The sequence below is a fragment of the Coregonus lavaretus genome (assembly GCF_964263955.1).
Source record: "Coregonus lavaretus genome assembly, chromosome: 22".
NCBI classification, from domain to species: Eukaryota; Metazoa; Chordata; class Actinopteri; order Salmoniformes; family Salmonidae; genus Coregonus; species Coregonus lavaretus.
The window spans coordinates 9,033,499-9,050,772 of NC_140009.1; the positions used below are offsets into that span (position 1 = coordinate 9,033,499).

Consider the following 17,274-nt stretch of genomic DNA (forward strand, 5'->3'; position numbering starts at 1 on the left):
AGAGATGTTGCTATTTTATATTTCCGCTATGGGTACATGCCACAGAACGACACAGAACCGGTTAGATGGTAACATCCTGTCATTTTACTTCACCTGTGGTTGTAAATAATGTTTCTGCCACCGTCTCTTATGACTGAAAAGAGCTTCTGGATATCAGGACAGTGATTACTCACCTCGTACTGGACAAAGATTTTTTCTTTAACGAGTCGGGACGCGAAGGATTTTCTTCAGACACCCGACAAGGCCCAAATCCCTGTCATTCGCATGAGAAAGAGACGCAGATATCGGGGACGTAGGTCAGGGTGCCTTCTAAGGATCCGATGGCGAGTGGGTAATCTGCCTATTAGCCAACGTACAATCATTGGATAACAAAATTGACAAACTACAATCACGGATATCCTACCAACAGGACATAAAAAACTGTAATATCTTATGTTTCACCGAGTCGTGGCTGAACTACGACATGGATAACATACAGCTGGCGGGATCTACGCTGCATCGGCAAGATAGAACAGCTGCCTCCGGTAAGACAAGGGGTGGCAGTCTGTGTATATTTGTGAACAACAGCTGGTGCACAAAATCTAATATAAAGGAAGTCTCGAGGTTTTGCTCGCCTGAGGTAGAGTATCTCATGATAAGCTGTAGACCACACTATTTACCAAGAGAGTTTTCATCTCTATTTTTCGTAGCTGTCTATTTACCACCACAAACCGATGCTGTCACTAAGACCGCACTCAATGAGCTGTATAAGGCCATAAGCAAACAGGAAAACGCTCATCCAGAGGCAGCGCTCCTAGTGGCCGGGGACTTTAATGCAGGGAAACTTAAATCTGTTTTACCTCATTTCTACCAGCATGTTAAATGTGCAACCTGAGGAAAAAAAACTCTAGACCACCTTTACTCCACACACAGAGACGCATGCAAAGCTCTCCCTCGCCCTCCATTTGGCAAATCTGACCATAATTATATCCTCCTGATTCCTGCTTACAAGCAAAAACTAAAGCAAGAAGCACCAGTGACTCGGTCAATAAAGAAGTGGTCAGATGATGCAGATGCTAAGCTACAGGACTGTTTCGCTAGCACAGACTGGAATATGTTCTGGGATTCTTCAGATGGCATTGAGGAGTACACAACATCAGTCACTGGCTTCATCAATAAGTGCATCAATGACGTCGTCCCCACAGTGACCGTACATACATACCCCAACCAGAAGCCATGGATTACAGGCAACATCCGCACTGAGCTAAAGGGTAGAGCTGCCGCTTTCAAGGAGCGGGGCTCTAACCCGGACGCTTATAAGAAATGCCCTCCGACGAACCATCAAATAGGCAAAGAGTCAATACAGGACTAAGATTGAATCGTACTACACCGGCTCCGATGCTTGTCGGATGTGGCAGGACTTGCAAACTATTACAGACTACAAATGGAAGCACAGCCACGAGCTGCCCAGTGACACGAGCCTACCAGACAAGCTACATTATTTATATGCTTGCTTCGAGGCAAGCAACACTGAAGCATGCATGAGAACATCAGCTGTTCCGGACGACTGTGTGATCACGCTCTCTGTAGCCGATGTGAATGAGACCTTTAAACAGGCCAACATTCACAAGGCCGCAGGGCCAGACGGATTACCAGGACGTGTACTCCGAGCATGCGCTGACCAACTGGCAAGTGTCTTCACTGACATTTTCAACCTGTCCCTGACTGAGTCTGTAATACCAACATGTTTCAAGCAGACCACCATAGTCCATGTGCCCAAGAACACTAAGGTAACCTGCCTAAATGACTACTGACCCGTAGCACTCATGTCTGTAGCCATGAAATGCTTTGAAAGGCTGGTCATGGCTCACATCAACACCATTATCCCAGAAACCCTAGACCCATTCCAATTTGCATACTGCCCCAACAGATCCACAGATGATGCAATCTCTATTGCACTCCACACTGCCCTTTCCCACCTGGACAAAAGGAACACCTACGTGAGAATGCTATTCATTGACTACAGCTCAGCGTTCAACACCATAGTGCCCTCAAAGCTCATCACTAAGCTAAGGACCCTGGGACTAAACACCTCCCTCTGTAACTGGATCCTGGACTTCCTGATGGGCCGCCCCCAGGTGGTAAGGGTAGGTAACAACACATCTGCCACGCTGATCCTCAACACAGGGCCCCTCAGGGGTGCGTGCTCAGTCCCCTCCTGTACTCCCTGTTCAGCCATGACTGCATGGCCAGGCACGACTCCAACACTATCATTAAGTTTGCCGACAACACAACAGTGGTAGGCCTGATCACCCACAATGATGAGACAGCCTATAGAGAGGAGGTCAGAGACCTGGCCATGTGGTGCCAGGATAACAACCTCTCCCTCAACGTGATCAAGACAAAGGAGATGATTGTGGACTACAGGAAAAAGAGGACTGGGCACGCCCCCATTCTCATCGACGGGGCTGTAGTGGAGCAGCTTGAGAGCTTCAAGTTCCTTGGTGTCCACATCACCAACAAACTATCATGGTCCAAACACACCAAGACAGTCATGAAGAGGGCACGACATAGCCTATTCCCCCTAAGGAGACTGAAAAGATTTGGCATGGGTCCTCAGATCCTCAAAAAGTTATACAGCTGCACCATCGAGAGCATCCTGACTGGTTGCATCACTGCCTAGTATGGCAACTGCTCGGCCTCCGACCGCAAGGCACTACAGAGGGTAGTGCGTACGTCCCAGTACATCACTGGGGCCAAGCTTCCTGCCATCCAGGACCTCTATACCAGGCGGTATCAGAGGAAGGCCCTCCCCCGATTGCTCAGTTTGGCTGGGCGGCCAGCACTAGGAAGAGTCTTGGTGGTTCCAAACATCTTCCATTTAAGAATGGCCACTGTTTTCTTGGGGACCTTCAATGCTGCAGAAATGTTTTGGTACCCTTCCCCAGATCTGTGCCTCAACACAATTCCTTCGACCACATGGCTTGGTTTTTGCTCTGATATGCACTATCAACTGTGGGTCCTTATATAGACAGGTGTGTGCCTTTCCAAATCATGTCCAATCAATTGAATTTACCACAGGTGGACTCCAATCAAGTTGTAGAAACATATCAAGGATGATCAATGCAAGCAGGAATGCACCTGAGCTCAATTTTGAGTCTCATAGCAAAGGGTCTGAATACTTACAGTACCAGGCAAAAGTTTCGACACACCTACTTATTCCAGGGTTTTTCTTTATTTTTACTATTTTCTACATTGTAGAATAATAGTGAAGACATCAAAACTATGAAATAACTCATACGGAATATGTAGTAACCAAAAAAGTGTTTTATATTTGAGATTGAACCTCCTCCTCCATGCTTTACGGTGGGAACTACACATGCGGAGATCATCCGTTCACCCACACCGCGTCTCACAAAGACACAGCGGTTGGAACAATTATCTCAAATTTGCACTCCAGACCAAAGGACAAATTTCCACCGGTCTAATGTCCATTGCTCGTGTTTCTTGGCCCAAGCAAGTCTCTTCTTATTATTGGTGTCCTTTAGTAGTGGTTTCTTTGCAGCAATTCGACCATGAAGGCCTGATTCACACAGTCTCCTCTGGACAGCTGATGTTGTGATGTGTCTGTTACTTGAACTCTGTGAAGCATTTATTTGGGCTGCAATATCTGAGGCTGATAACTGTAATGAACTTATCCTCCGCAGCAGAGGTAACTCTGGGTCTTCCATTCCTGTGGCGGTCCTCATGAGAGCCAGTTTCATCATAGCGCTTGATGGTTTTTGAGACTGCACTTGAAGAAATGTTCAAAGTTCTTGAAATGTTCTGTATTGACTGACCTTCATGTCTTAAAGTAATGATGGACTTTTGTTTCTCTTTGCTTATTTGAGCTGTTCTTGCCATATTATGGGCTCAGTCTTTTTTCCCAAATAGGGCTATCTTCTGTATACCCCCCCAAGAGTGTGCAAAGCTGTCATGAAGGCAAAGGGTGGCTATTTGAAGAATCTCAAATATTTTTTGGGTTACTACATGATTCCATATGTGTTATTTCATAGTTTTGATGTCTTCACTATTATTGTACAATGTAAAAAATAGTTTTAAAAAGGTGTGTCCAAACTTTTGACTGGTATTTGTTTTATATATTTTTAATAGATTTGCAAACATTTTCTAAAAACCTGTTTTCACTTCGTCATTATGGGGTATTGTGAGGATTTAAAAAATATCAATTTTATAATAAGGCTGTAACGTAACAAAATGTGGAAAAAGTCAAGGGGTCTGAATACTTTCCGAATGCACTGTATGCCCATCATCATGTATGTATGACGTATTTGTATTGTCATGTCTCTTTTATATTAAATTGTTCACATAAAACGAATGGCCTATTTTTACCGACAGACAAAAAAATGCAGGAATCAGACAGCGCGAGAAAAGTAGAATGAATCGGTTTCATTAGCACTTATTTTTTCACATTTTGTTGGTTTTGATTTCTTCACAGTTTATTGAAATGATTGGCAACGATCAACCAAGTCTAATGTAGAATTAGGCTGAGTTCATACAGGGGTCATTGATTTGGAATCAAATATATCACAATACACAGGCATTAATACAGGCAGCTCAAATCAGAACTTTTGCCCAATTATTGGCCAAATTATTAGAATTGGGCTGCCTGTGTCAATGCACTATTCCTCATAAGCAAACATGGAGAACCGTATAATGTTGTAAAAAATTGCAGTTCTTTAGTTTGAACACCAGGTGAGAGTAAAGGATAAGCTGTTGTCTTTGCAAAAGGCCCCGATGAGAGAGACTGGTTTTTCATAAATCATTCTAAAAACCTTTTTGACATTTTATTTTTTGAACAGGTCGATCAGTGATCATACTGTGTGATGACTATCAATGAATGGATCGTTTTTGAAAACATATCAAATACACTTCAGATATGCAATGCAACTGCTGGTCATAGTTGAAAAGTCTGCTGTGTCAACCATCAAATTACTCCTGTATAATCTCAATACTGATCCTGATAAAGTCGTCTGTTCTTCTGTATAGCCATTCCATTGTCTGTTCATGATCTACCAACCAGGGTCGGGGTCAATTTGAATCAAAGGCATTCAATTAAGGAAGCAAACTTACATTTCAATTCCAAAAATGGAAAAAAGGCTAACTATTTTCAATGACTTCTCAATAAACTGACAAGTAGAAGCTATTTCTTTCAAAAGTTTTCCTATTTTAGAATTTAAAATTAAAAACACTTCCTGAATTGAGTGCCTTCAATTCAAATTGACCCCAACTGTGGTACCACTCTCCAAAGAAGAAAACAAAGAGACAAGGGGTCCAGATTGGCTGTCCTGAATGAACAAACACCCACAACTTGCTCTCCTTGTCCCCGGCAGTGCTGTTGTCTACTCTGCCTGTGTGTTTTATCCTGCTGCCATCAGATCAGAGCTCTTTGTTATTGATCTCCCGGTGCCACACATTCCAGGAGGCGGGTCATCAAACAGACAGACACACAGGTCACTCTCACAGGGCTTGATGTCAGCACCAGCCACTCTCAGACGGGAAATGCAAGTGCCTTTACTTCCTGGACTGCAGCAGCAGGATTTTGTCGAAAAATAACTGTGTTTGTTCCCGGCAAAAGGTTGCTCTAGGGGTCAGGATATGTATTATTTTTTTGTTTCAGTGATCACTAAGCAGGCAATTTTTTGTCATACATTTCCATTCTCAGAAATGGCTCCGCATGACTGTTCCAAAAGCTGACAAAGAATTTCACCTATTTTCTCCATGAATGACTCCTTGCCAGCTTGCTAACATTCCCAGGCAAGTGATTGGCAAGGGCAGAATGAGGAAAATGCTTGAGAGAATGACTAATGGATTAGCCTTCAGCTCTGATCACGGACTCAAAGCTAACTATTGGAGATAACAAGCTGGTTACACAAGTGGCCCAGTTAGCAGTGGCACTATGGCAGAAAGTGGCAGAGACTGCAGATGGAAGCGCCAGGTCAGGAAGGAACAACAGGAAGTGGGTCATGACAGGGTGGAAGTGGGTCACAGTGCTCTGGCTCTGCATGGGAGGACAGGGAGGGACAGCAGCACTGGGACAGGACTGGGAGTAGCTTCCCTGCCTGCCTGACTCAGTTCCCTGCTGCACCCCCTACAGCCGCTCACTCCCTTTGTCCATAGACTGTAAAAATAAACATGGTCAACTCATATGTGTTTACTATGAATCAATCATTTTTTTATTCAACACCCTCTTTTGAAAGTAAAGTGCTTTTTTGGGCAAATCTCTGTTAAGCATTACTTTCCTTTGCAGCGGCAATCAGCAGTTGACATAATAAAAAATATATACCTCCCCGCCACTGTTTTGGTAAAAATGCTGAGGGATGGGGCTGGAGAAATGTAGCCACTCTCAAATTCATAGGCAGAGCTGTGGACTGGCCATCCATAATATCAACATTATAGTTTTAACCATGTTCTGAGGCTATATTGTGCTTGTTCACATTTACTTTGTTTACAAAGAGTGGAGTAAAACAAGCTCATATTTTGGGTTCTGATGGGGTATGACAGTTGAACTAAGCTAAAGGCATTCACAAGTCATTCTTCAAGAATCAACGAGTACATATCATTTATTTATTTAATTAAGTCCAAAAATGGATGTAGCAACTGCAGATTGCCACTTTAACCAACCTATGCTCTAGACGCTAGTCTATTTTCACACCCTGGAGAAATAACCTACATTTACTAATTCTTCTTCTTCTTCTTCTTCTTCTTCTTCTTCTTCTTCTTCTTCTTCTTCTTCTTCTTCTTCTTCTTCAGAAAATCCTAGTAGGCTACAGTACATTTACTCATTCTTCAGAAAACCCTAGTAGGCTACATATTTACTAATTCTTCTACTTCAATGTCCTATTCATGCAACACTGGTGGAAACAGAATCTGCAGCATTTAACTGTCACCATGACAACAGTTATAACTAAGATGATGAGCAGGGTGAAGACATCCAGGAAGTGGCACTGAATCCAGTTCAACTCATGGGCCGCTGGCCTCAGATGACCTTCTCCTTTGTGCCTCATGACAAACTCAGTCTAGAAGACTGCCAGGTCAAGGGGTTCAACAGGATGGTCCTTACGTACAGCCGAAAGCTTAATCATCTTCCCTTTGTACATTTTATATTTGATTACCTTGTTGAGGGCCTCCAGCACTTTGTCTAAGGTCACATCATTAATACTGAGGTCTTTTCCCACGCCTCCTGCTGCCATGCACTGCACGTTGTCAACCTGGTCAGCAAACAGGGGCAGCATCAGCATGGGTACACTGTTGCAGATCCCCTGGTAGATCCCATGTATCCCGCAATATGTGTTGAAGGCCTTGACGCTGGGATGGCCCAACAGATTGTTCTGGGGGAGCCAGCTCATCACCTTGACATTCTCTGGAGAGTTTTCATGCACAGTTTCAGTGTATCTCCACACAACCCGTTGAGGAACCTACCGGAAAGCATCAGGGAACTGTTTGGCTTTCTCAGCTGGCATCCTGCGACACCAGGGAGCCCAGAGTAGAGACAATGATGCCATCCTCTCCAGAATAATTCACAAACTCCTCCAGTTCCAATGGTAGTGGCTTAGGCTCCTCACAATTCATTCCTCCAATCATGACCATATTGGGCATCAGTGGTCTGGGTACCTCAGTGGTGAAATCAGAGCGCATGAGCCAAATCACTGCCTTGCTCATTATCTGTGGAACAGTCATCTCCCTCTGTAGGAAGTCTGAGGCAATGGTGAGGAATGGGCACTGGCTGTCCACAAAGTCTACATCACATGGGAGGCCATTTTGGATGAAGATGGAGGGGAGGGAGAGATACTCTCCAACGATGACCCCAACAGGCTCAAAGGGGTCTGTAAGGAGGGCGTCAAAGGCCTGGTCTCTCAGGTCCAGGTTACCTCTGTCTGCTCTGCAGCTGGGTCTTGATGTAGGGCACAGGGAACGCCAGGGTGGTGTAGTGCTGTGAAGGCCACATGCTCCAACTCACCTCTGGGATGACCTTCACCACCTGGTGTCCAAGCTCCTCATCCAAGTCCAGTGGCTGCTGTCCATTGCCATCACAAGCAGCTGCCAGCGTGCTTCGCTCCCTTTGCACAGTCATCACAGTGTGATAACATCCTGGCTAACGACTGGAGCGGCTGGCTGCCTGGAAGGAGAATGACATGCATGTAGCAGACAGACAGTAACCCATCAGGCCCATTACACTACACACACTATCCGGCTGAACAAGTATTGTTGTTCCGTAAGCTATAGGTCTGTGCTATCTGGGATCCTTGGGACGTCCCTACCCTAAACCCTAACTCTAACCTTAACCCCTACCCTTACCCTAATCCTAACCATAACCCTTACCTAACCCTAACCTTAACCCTTAACCACTTTTATTTCATTGGGGTAGGGATGTCCTAAGGATTCTGGATAGCACGGACTGTAGGCTATAGCCTCAGAGGAAGAAAAGTGTTAGAGCCACACGAGTCAAGGTTTAATTCCTGTTTTTCAACTTTTCAGTTCTTCATTACTGTAAAATTGAACTTACCTATCCCCAACTTCCATTTCCACTGTGACTGATAAAAGACTTGTGCCCAGTGAAATAATTTGCATACACGGTACTTATCATAAATAGCCATGCAATTGTAAGACAAAGTACATATTAGCTTGGCTGTGAAATGACTATGTCCTCAAGATTGTTTATAGCCAAAGCCTTAGAATTGCAGGCTCATTCAGGATTAAAGCCTCAAAATGAACAACAACCAGCAGAAGCAAGTATTGACACATCAGCATGTCTTTTACTAGTCTCTCAGGAATGAGGAAGTGAGTGAAGACCTAGTTTACGGGAAACTAGAGGGAGGGGTTGATGGGAATGCATGGGGGTGGTAATGAGGATGACTATAATAAAGTATTTGAACAGAGAGAGAAGAAGAGAGAATAGTGCGGTAGAATGCCTTCTAAACAATTGTAGCACAGTAACGTTGGATTTGACGTCCCAATTTGTTTCTGAGTGTAGGCCTACCTTTGAACAAGGCCTGCTATACTAGAGTTCAATATAGTGTTTCGCTGATGTGTTATAAACTTCATGTACGTCTACAGCTTAGGAGTTTACTATCATGCAAATCTCAGACAACTCTCTCAGTGAGTTTTCCAGGTCAATAGTACATTTAAGAGCTACAAAGACAAGACAACCCCTCAATATCATATCCTCGTCTGTAAACAATGTTATTTAAAAATGGTGGAGTCACAGGGGTGCACATGTTGACAGTTGGCGGTCAGACTATTGATCTTTGTGTTCCCTTCCTCTGCCTCAGAGGACAGGAATCTGGTTGTGGTCTAGTCAACGCGCCCTCCCATCTGCCCTGCGCTCCACGTCGACCTGTTTGCTTTAGAGAGCAAGCTGACCTTTTTCCTTAATGGCCTATCTGGCCAATACAATGTGTGGGTCTGTGAGTCAGGCAGCAGGAATGCAGCACTCCCTGATGGGTAGCACCAGCCCCAAGGAGTCAGGGTTATCCTAAGACATTTCATTCTTGTCTTGGAAACCCCTGAGGCATCCTGCAGTTAAACATTGACTCAGTCATCTCCCACACTACAGCCAGCCTTCCTCTCAGGCAGCTCTCTCATGTGCTGGCTTGTTACAGTAGGAGGGTGGCTGGATGGCCAATCGTGGGATATGTCACAGATGTGAAAGTGCTCCGGTGGATAGCTGTCCACCCTCTTATTAGTGTGTCTGACTCATTCACAAAAAATGTGAGAACAACTTCAACTGCAATGACTGGAACAAGTTCAGCCAAAAACACTGCAGTGTAGTTGATTATATCTAACTTTCACAAAGAATAAAGCATGAGAGGTGAGCCAAATAAAAGCTTATGGTGGGAAACAGGGTTTTGAATGTTTTCTTGAGAGCAGATGTATAGCAGAGGGTATCTATCTGCCAGTGATAATCCATTAACTATCTGTACTCTGAGAGCCAGGCCACACACGGGCAATGTTTTTGATGAGGACCAGGATCACTCCCTGGTAGCTATTCGGGGGAGACGGATCACACTGACCTCTGTCCAAGACATGAGAAAATTAAAGTTTTGGACAGCATACATTCATGTTTCCAGCCATTACAATGAACCCGTCCTCCTACAGCTCCTCCCACCAGCCACCACTGATGAATATGGTACAATGATAAATGAATTGAGGAAACATATTTTGGAAAAGTTTGTATTGCAAATGAACACAGTATACCTAGACAAATGATCAAGCTGAGATCATTTAATTTTTATTTTCAAACAGTTGTCCTGCTATTGCGATAACTCAATTCAAAATGCAGATTGTCCCCATTCCAAGGAGCTCCATAGCTGAGAAGAGAATGAGTCATTGACGCTCCATCCATGCAAATACAACAGCCTTATTTGACTCATTGTAAAACAGGTTTGCATGTTTTTCACTTCCTCAGTTCAGGGAATGAGAACGCTACTTCATTGACTGTCCTATCAAAAACACAAGGCAGATAGCAGCACAAAAATTGTGGCAAGATGAAAGGTTTCATGGCAGAGAAATATACAGAGATATGATTAGACTGGGGTTGAGAAATATGTCAGTGGTATGTATAACCAATGTTCCATAAGTGCAATGGCTTAGAAGACACAGTACAGTGTGCATTTACAGTAATACCCAGTCACAGTACAGTGTTCCAGTAATATCCAGTCACAGTACAGTGTTACAGTAATACCCAGTCACAGTACAGTGTTCCAGTAATACCCAGTCACAGTACAGTGTTACAGTAATACCCAGCCACAGTACAGTGTTACAGTAATACCCAGTCACAGTACAGTGTTCCAGTAATATCCAGTCACAGTACAGTGTTACAGTAATACCCAGTCACAGTACAGTGTTCCAGTAATACCCAGTCACAGTACAGTGTTACAGTAATACCCAGTCACAGTACAGTGTTCCAGTAATATCCAGTCACAGTACAGTGTTACAGTAATACCCAGTCACAGTACAGTGTTCCAGTAATATCCAGTCACAGTACAGTGTTACAGTAATACCCAGTCACAGTACAGTGTTCCAGTAATACCCAGTCACAGTACAGTGTTACAGTAATACCCAGTCACAGTACAGTGTTCCAGTAATATCCAGCCACAGTACAGTGTTACAGTAATACCCAGTCACAGTACAGTGTTCCAGTAATACCCAGTCACAGTACAGTGTTACAGTAATACCCAGTCACAGTACAGTGTTCCAGTAATATCCAGTCACAGTACAGTGTTACAGTAATACCCAGTCACAGTACATTGTTCCAGTAATACCCAGTCACAGTACAGTGTTACAGTAATATCCAGCCACAGTACAGTGTTCCAGTAATATCCAGTCACAGTACAGTGTTCCAGTAATATCCAGCCACAGTACAGTGTTCCAGTAATACCCAGCCACAGTACAGTGTTCCAGTAATATCCAGTCACAGTACAGTGTTACAGTAATACCCAGTCACAGTACAGTGTTACAGTAATACCCAGCCACAGTACAGTGTTCCAGTAATACCCAGTCACAGTACAGTGTTCCAGTAATACCCAGTCACAGTACAGTGTTCCAGTAATACCCAGTCACAGCACAGTGAGCATTTACAGTAATACCCTGCCCACATGGTCATACAGGTCTACTCTATGGGCTCTGGACACATGCTGAGCCATATATAAAGCCAATCAGGTATAGTGAGCAAAGATAGCCGGAGGATTACAGAGGCTTGGGGAACATGACCCCCATTGCGGGTGTGTGTCCTGGCGAGAGAGGAGGGGGCAGGTTGGCCAAGATGCGCCTGGGGAGAGCACAGGGCAGCTGGGAAGAGGACCACATGCTGAGCCATCTCTGCTCAAGGAAGTAAGATGAGTGCAAGGCTGGCTATTTGTATTTGTATACATACTAAACAAACATAGCCAAAATGTGTGACAAAATGATCTACCTTTATGTTGTCTCTATTGTTGTACAAACACTACAGCTGTGGACTGCTATAACTTTATAATACCAGCTACTTTGCCTTCTGAGATGAGAGGAAGGTTCTGACAATAGATTTACGGACTGAGGCCAGGACCCCTGCGGTGTAATCACCTTTTATTAAACGTACCCTGCTTTCTAGATAAACCTATAAGAACATAATCAACGTTTATTAGCTGCTCTTACCAACGGACTGCAATGCAATCTGGACCATGTCTCCCTGTCAACTTTGACATATGGTAATAGTCTACCCCCCCCCCCCTTCTGCTTACACATGAAAGAGAGTTGAGCTATGTGAACTCTTGAGCGAGTGCTTGGTGGAGCAGTGGTGGCAACTTGTGAGGTAAGTCCTGTGTAGCGCAGTTGGTAGAGCATGGCGTTTGCAACGCCAGGGTTGTGGGTTCGATTCCCACGGGGGGCCAGTATGGAGGGGAAAGAAAAAAATGTATGCACTAACTGTAAGTCGCTCTGGATAAGAGTGTCTGCTAAACGACTAAAAAAATATATTTAAAAAAAAACGTATCTTGCTATTCATTCATGTCAATCTAATACAAATGTGAAATATGATTGAGGTTTAAAGCTATTCTCTAGCTTGTGTTTGGACTTGACATAACCTTTCTATCATGAGCCTGGTATCTTGAAGTAAAACCAGCGAGACAAACGGCAAGGTAAAAAAAATATTTATTGAAAATGTATAAAAATATTTATTGAAAATGTACAATTCTCATTTGGATGAAAAAACTAAACAAGCCGCAATCATGCAACTAGAGGTGAAAACAAGTTGCTGTATGTATGCCAGTCATTTCATCCAAATCCACAGCAGACAAATACAGTAACAAAAACCCTTATCAGTAGACGTTCAATGTTACATTAAAATGGAAGTGCTTTGAAGGTTATATACATATACACACACGTGTCTGCTCAGAAGATTTCAAACCATAAATATGGTGAAAATACGTTTAAATAATCTGTGGGCCCTTCAATAACTGTGGAATGAAATATACAGCCGAAAATCTCTTTAAATAAATAAATAATTCCACGTAGCTCAAGTGAAAGAAAAACCACACAATATAAATATTACTCACAATGGCGTCAATGCTACGCCTGTTAGGCGAAAGACTCAGATACTTGTTTACACATAAACAAAAGAGCAGAACATTTAGTATTTCAGTGTGGTGCTTTGCATTTCAGTGTGCATTCAGGTATGGATGAGTGCTAGTTGTGTAGACAGGAGTTAAAAGCTCAGAGGTGGATGCAGGAAAGTGAGGTAAGTTTTCCGGTTCTTGTTTGCACACGTCTGTGTGCACCACATGAGGTTGTCCTGTTGCTGTTGACATTGGAATATGGCATAGGCTTTACTGATCTAGTCCTACGAGATAGGAAATAAAGCCTTGTAAAGTATTATTTAATTTTTTTATAAGAAGTAGTATGTTGGCTTTATGAAATTCAAGTATTTCCAGGGTCCCAACAATCTGACTCACACCAAAGGCGCTTAGATTTGCTCCTCTTTGCTTCCTCTGACACCCACTCATCAGTGAGCGAGGGCAGAGTACAGTAGCTGGTTGGTAGCTAGCTATGTAACAAAGTCTGTCCACTTGTTCATGCCTTCAGCAGAACAATCACATGGGTAGGGATGGACTCCACAGCCAATATTATAGAGCAAGTCCTTCGTAGGGGTGAGAATAGCTTTCGCTATTACAGTGTCCAATTAAGTAGCCATTAAGGACTTTGGTTTTCATGAAGTCCAAAACCTGACTGAACAGGTGGGGTCTGGCCACAAGAGAAAGAGGGAGAGATTTAACTAAATGAATCTGTAACTTCCTTCTGTCTAGTATATGTTGTGTTTCAGAGTACAGCCACGTCAGTCCTCTGAGTGTAACACTAGTCTCTGTCAGTGCAGCGATGTAGTCACTGGGCCAGCACGGTGGTGAAGGAGGTAGGCTCAGGGCTGATGCTGTGCAGTCTGATCTTGTTGCTCTGCTCAGCAGAGGACACTGTGCTCTGCATCCACGGGTGATTGATGATGTCCTCAAACGATGGCCTCTCAGCGGGTCTCAGGGACAGGCACAACTTGATCAACTGCTGGCACTCTGGAAGAAGAATGGGGATAACGGTCAGTCAGTTCTTAAGACTGGATACACAATGACTAATACATTAGTAATATTCCACTGGTTTAGTTGATTAAGTTTGAGGTTTTGTTTAAGTTATTTGGGCTCACCTGTGGAGATTCTTCGTCTGAAGAGCACCTGGCCTCGTACAATCTCCTCGTCCTGCTCGAAGGGGATATCTCCACACACCATGTCATACAGCAGGACACCCAGAGACCAAACTGTGGCTGACCGCCCATGGTACCGATGGTATTTGATCCATTCTGGTGGACTGTACACTCTAGTGCCTGTGGATATAAAGAATATGAATGATAGTTAGATTCAATGATGTGTTCTATTTCTATGAATACATGTCAACAAACCTTTCAAAATGGACATGTATAATAAATAAATAAAAATAAGATTGGGAAATAATTTCATAAATTGTGATATTATGGATTAAAAGATTATAAACAATAGCTGCGCCTCCTATTGGGGTCAGGCGCCAGAGACCATGACAGTAGATGTATGTGAGGAGAGCCTGACGTGACAATGTTTACAAACTTTAGGTTGTAAAAATATGCTTTTCCTCCAAAGGGTGGCGCTCAAATCAATACATTCAGTTAAACCACTAAAATGGGCTACGGTTAAAGTCTATCAACTGGTATGCTTACCGTCGAAGTCGGTGTAAACAGTGTCTTTGAGCAATGCCCCGGATCCAAAGTCAATAAGATTAATTTCGCCCGTCCCAAGATCGATTAGGATATTTTCGTCCTTGATGTCCCTGTGTACAACCCCACAGTTGTGGCAGTGTCGCACGGCTTCAAGAACCTGACGGAAAAAGTTCTTTGCCAGCTCCTCTGGCAAGGCTCCCTTCTCAGTGATGAAATCAAAGAGGTCCTTGACGTTCTCTGGTCGTTCCATGACAATTATAAAACTGTCAGGTCGCTCATACCAGTCCAGCATCTTTATCACCCCCCGAGCTCCATTTCCAACTTTCTTCAAGAGTAGAATCTCCATAGGGACACGAGAGCCATTGGGCTGAAAATAAAATATAAATATGTTAAATTTCTGCAGACAATAGTACAACATATGATTAACAACTATCACTTTGGTTAAACTAGCTAAAATGCACAACCAAAAGCATCCTTACCAACTCTCCCCAGTCCGAGACCCGATCCTTGGCCACATGTTTGACAGCAACCTGTGTGTTAAAAAAATAATCCAACTTGAAATTACATGATAAAACATGCAAAAATGCATCGATTAGCCGATTTGGATGTATAACGTTAAATATTTTTCAGCGAATGCGTTAGGAAAAAATACTAACCAGTGCTCCATCTGAAATTCTCGTGCCAGAATACACTGTGCCAAAACCGCCACTTCCCAGCACAGCGCCGACCTGGTAAACCTTATCAAATGGCTCCCTCTCCTTCCCTGTACATTTTCAAAAATATACGGTTAATACAACGCTTCCACCTAGTGTAATGTGACATGGGTGAATGCAAAACATCGAAATAGCAGAATGGGAAAACGAGTAATTAAAATACAGTAATGTTATTGCGAGCCCAGCTAGCTATAGTAGCTTGCTAGCTAGCTAGCTATAACGAACAACAAAAGCTTAATCTAACCTTGGTGCATTTGAAGCTGGATTTTCGCCGGCATATCAACGGTGGAGATATGAGCGAATGAGTTTAATTTCGACAGCAGCATTCCTGTAATCCACGAAATTGGTGATTTATTCTACAAATATTACGTCGTGGGATCCAGTTCCACTATCGGGCGTGTGATCCACGTTGTCGTAGCTAGGAAAAAATGCGTCAGGAATCCTCTCTCATCCGGATCTCCTGAAGACTCGTATTTGATCCTTGAACATAAATGCTTCCGTATCCAGTGAGTGGAAATAACGACTAGCCCAATGATAAAATAGGACTATTGACAAACTCAACAATTACTTGTAAACAGTAAATCAAATTAAAAGAAAACCAGCTCCTAATGCGTTACGTCGCTAAGAAACCGGCTCCTTGAATTTGAGTACGGGCAGGGGAAGGACAAATATATATCTATAGTAAATGGGAGTAGCCACAAGTTCGATCGTCACTCTTTTCTCCGCCCACCACTCATTCTCCACCAATGGTAATTATTATAGACTATCCAAACACACGTCAATCACAGAATTAAAAGAAAAGACCAGCCTAACCGGCTAGACTAGACGTGGCGGGAATTAAAACGCGGCAAAATAAGCCACATTCTTTTTACTGCACTTCAGAAAGGAAATGCAAATTCAAGATCTACTTGGGCCAACTTCCCCCTCTCCTTGCATGCGAGATGCAGTCTGCACGTGAATGTACGGAGGGTTACTGTTACTGAGTTCTTATGTTGCATGATTCAGTCTTTAATGCAACGTAGTTTTATTAGAACATAATTTTATGGAATATAATGTTACCTAATGCAATGCTATGCTGCGAGATTTCTGTAGATTTTTTTGGTCTAACTTGACAAAAATGCTTCATAAATGTTGTGTTGCAAATATGTCTACTGTCGCAGGGATGTAATGTAGCCCATTCTGTATCAGTTCATCAATAATTTGGGTCTATTGTTTTAACCCCACAATATACTAAAGCCTATTATTTTCACATCAGGACGATGCAGTTTATTGCCTATTCGAGGTGAGAACTAACCTATAGTATTTTATTTGAATTCGCGAACAATAGTAGTCTACTCGACACTAAAGCGCTATGTATAATAGCCGCATACCATGCATTCTTTCAAATTGGGTGGCCTCGTTTTTAGTTGGTTGCAGGATGTGGGAAACTCGAGATAAAAGACATCCATTTACCCCCCTCCCTCTGGAGCCTTCTTTTCCCGCGCAGTACATCATTGTTTGAACGCCCCCCTCTGTCTCCTCCTCTCCGCTCTCTCTCTCTCTCTCTCTCTCTCTCTCTCTCTCTCTCTCTCTCTCTCTCGCTGTCTCTGTCTCTCTGAGTTATGGTTTGTTTGGCTATACATTGTCATGGTTGACTATATTAATGCTACTATCGGGCTTTGAAATGAAAAAGTTTATCTGCAACAGAGACATGAAAATTTATGATTTTGTCATTTTGTGCCATATGGTCATTGAGTCATTGCAAATAGCCCTAGAAAAATCTCCACAAACAAAGAAACCACTTTTAAATATAACATTAAATAGTCAATATATATATAT

General features: G+C 43.2%; 1 protein-coding gene and 1 pseudogene across 2 annotated transcripts; both read right to left on the minus strand.

Moving 5' to 3' along the window:
• Nucleotides 1–6,863: 6,863 nt before the first annotated feature.
• On the minus strand, nucleotides 6,864–8,110 carry LOC311149491 (UDP-glucuronosyltransferase-like; annotated as a pseudogene). The gene is made up of 2 exons: nucleotides 7,908–8,110; nucleotides 6,864–7,762 (listed from the first exon to the last, which is right to left on the minus strand). The product of its transcript is annotated as a UDP-glucuronosyltransferase-like (transcript).
• A 4,535-nt stretch (nucleotides 8,111–12,645) lies between these two features.
• pim1 (Pim-1 proto-oncogene, serine/threonine kinase) lies at nucleotides 12,646–16,101 on the minus strand. Its single transcript, XM_084187746.1, has 6 exons — nucleotides 15,701–16,101; nucleotides 15,400–15,506; nucleotides 15,223–15,273; nucleotides 14,744–15,110; nucleotides 14,201–14,377; nucleotides 12,646–14,072 (listed from the first exon to the last, which is right to left on the minus strand). The coding sequence occupies exons 1-6, from the start codon at nucleotides 15,780–15,782 to the stop codon at nucleotides 13,891–13,893; spliced, it is 966 nt and encodes a 321-aa protein (XP_084043872.1). The 5' UTR covers nucleotides 15,783–16,101; the 3' UTR covers nucleotides 12,646–13,890.
• Nucleotides 16,102–17,274: the final 1,173 nt, after the last annotated feature.

Excerpts from the sequence above, each read along its gene's own strand:
- pim1 (XM_084187746.1), bottom strand. The coding sequence starts at position 15,782 with ATGCTGCTGTCGAAATTAAACTCATTCGCTCATATCTCCACCGTTGAT. Across the intron at positions 14,378-14,743 it reads TGTTTACACCGACTTCGACG|GCACTAGAGTGTACAGTCCA; the intron begins GTAAGCATACCA and ends TTATATCCACAG. Across the intron at positions 14,073-14,200 it reads CAGACGAAGAATCTCCACAG|AGTGCCAGCAGTTGATCAAG; the intron begins GTGAGCCCAAAT and ends TTCTTCTTCCAG.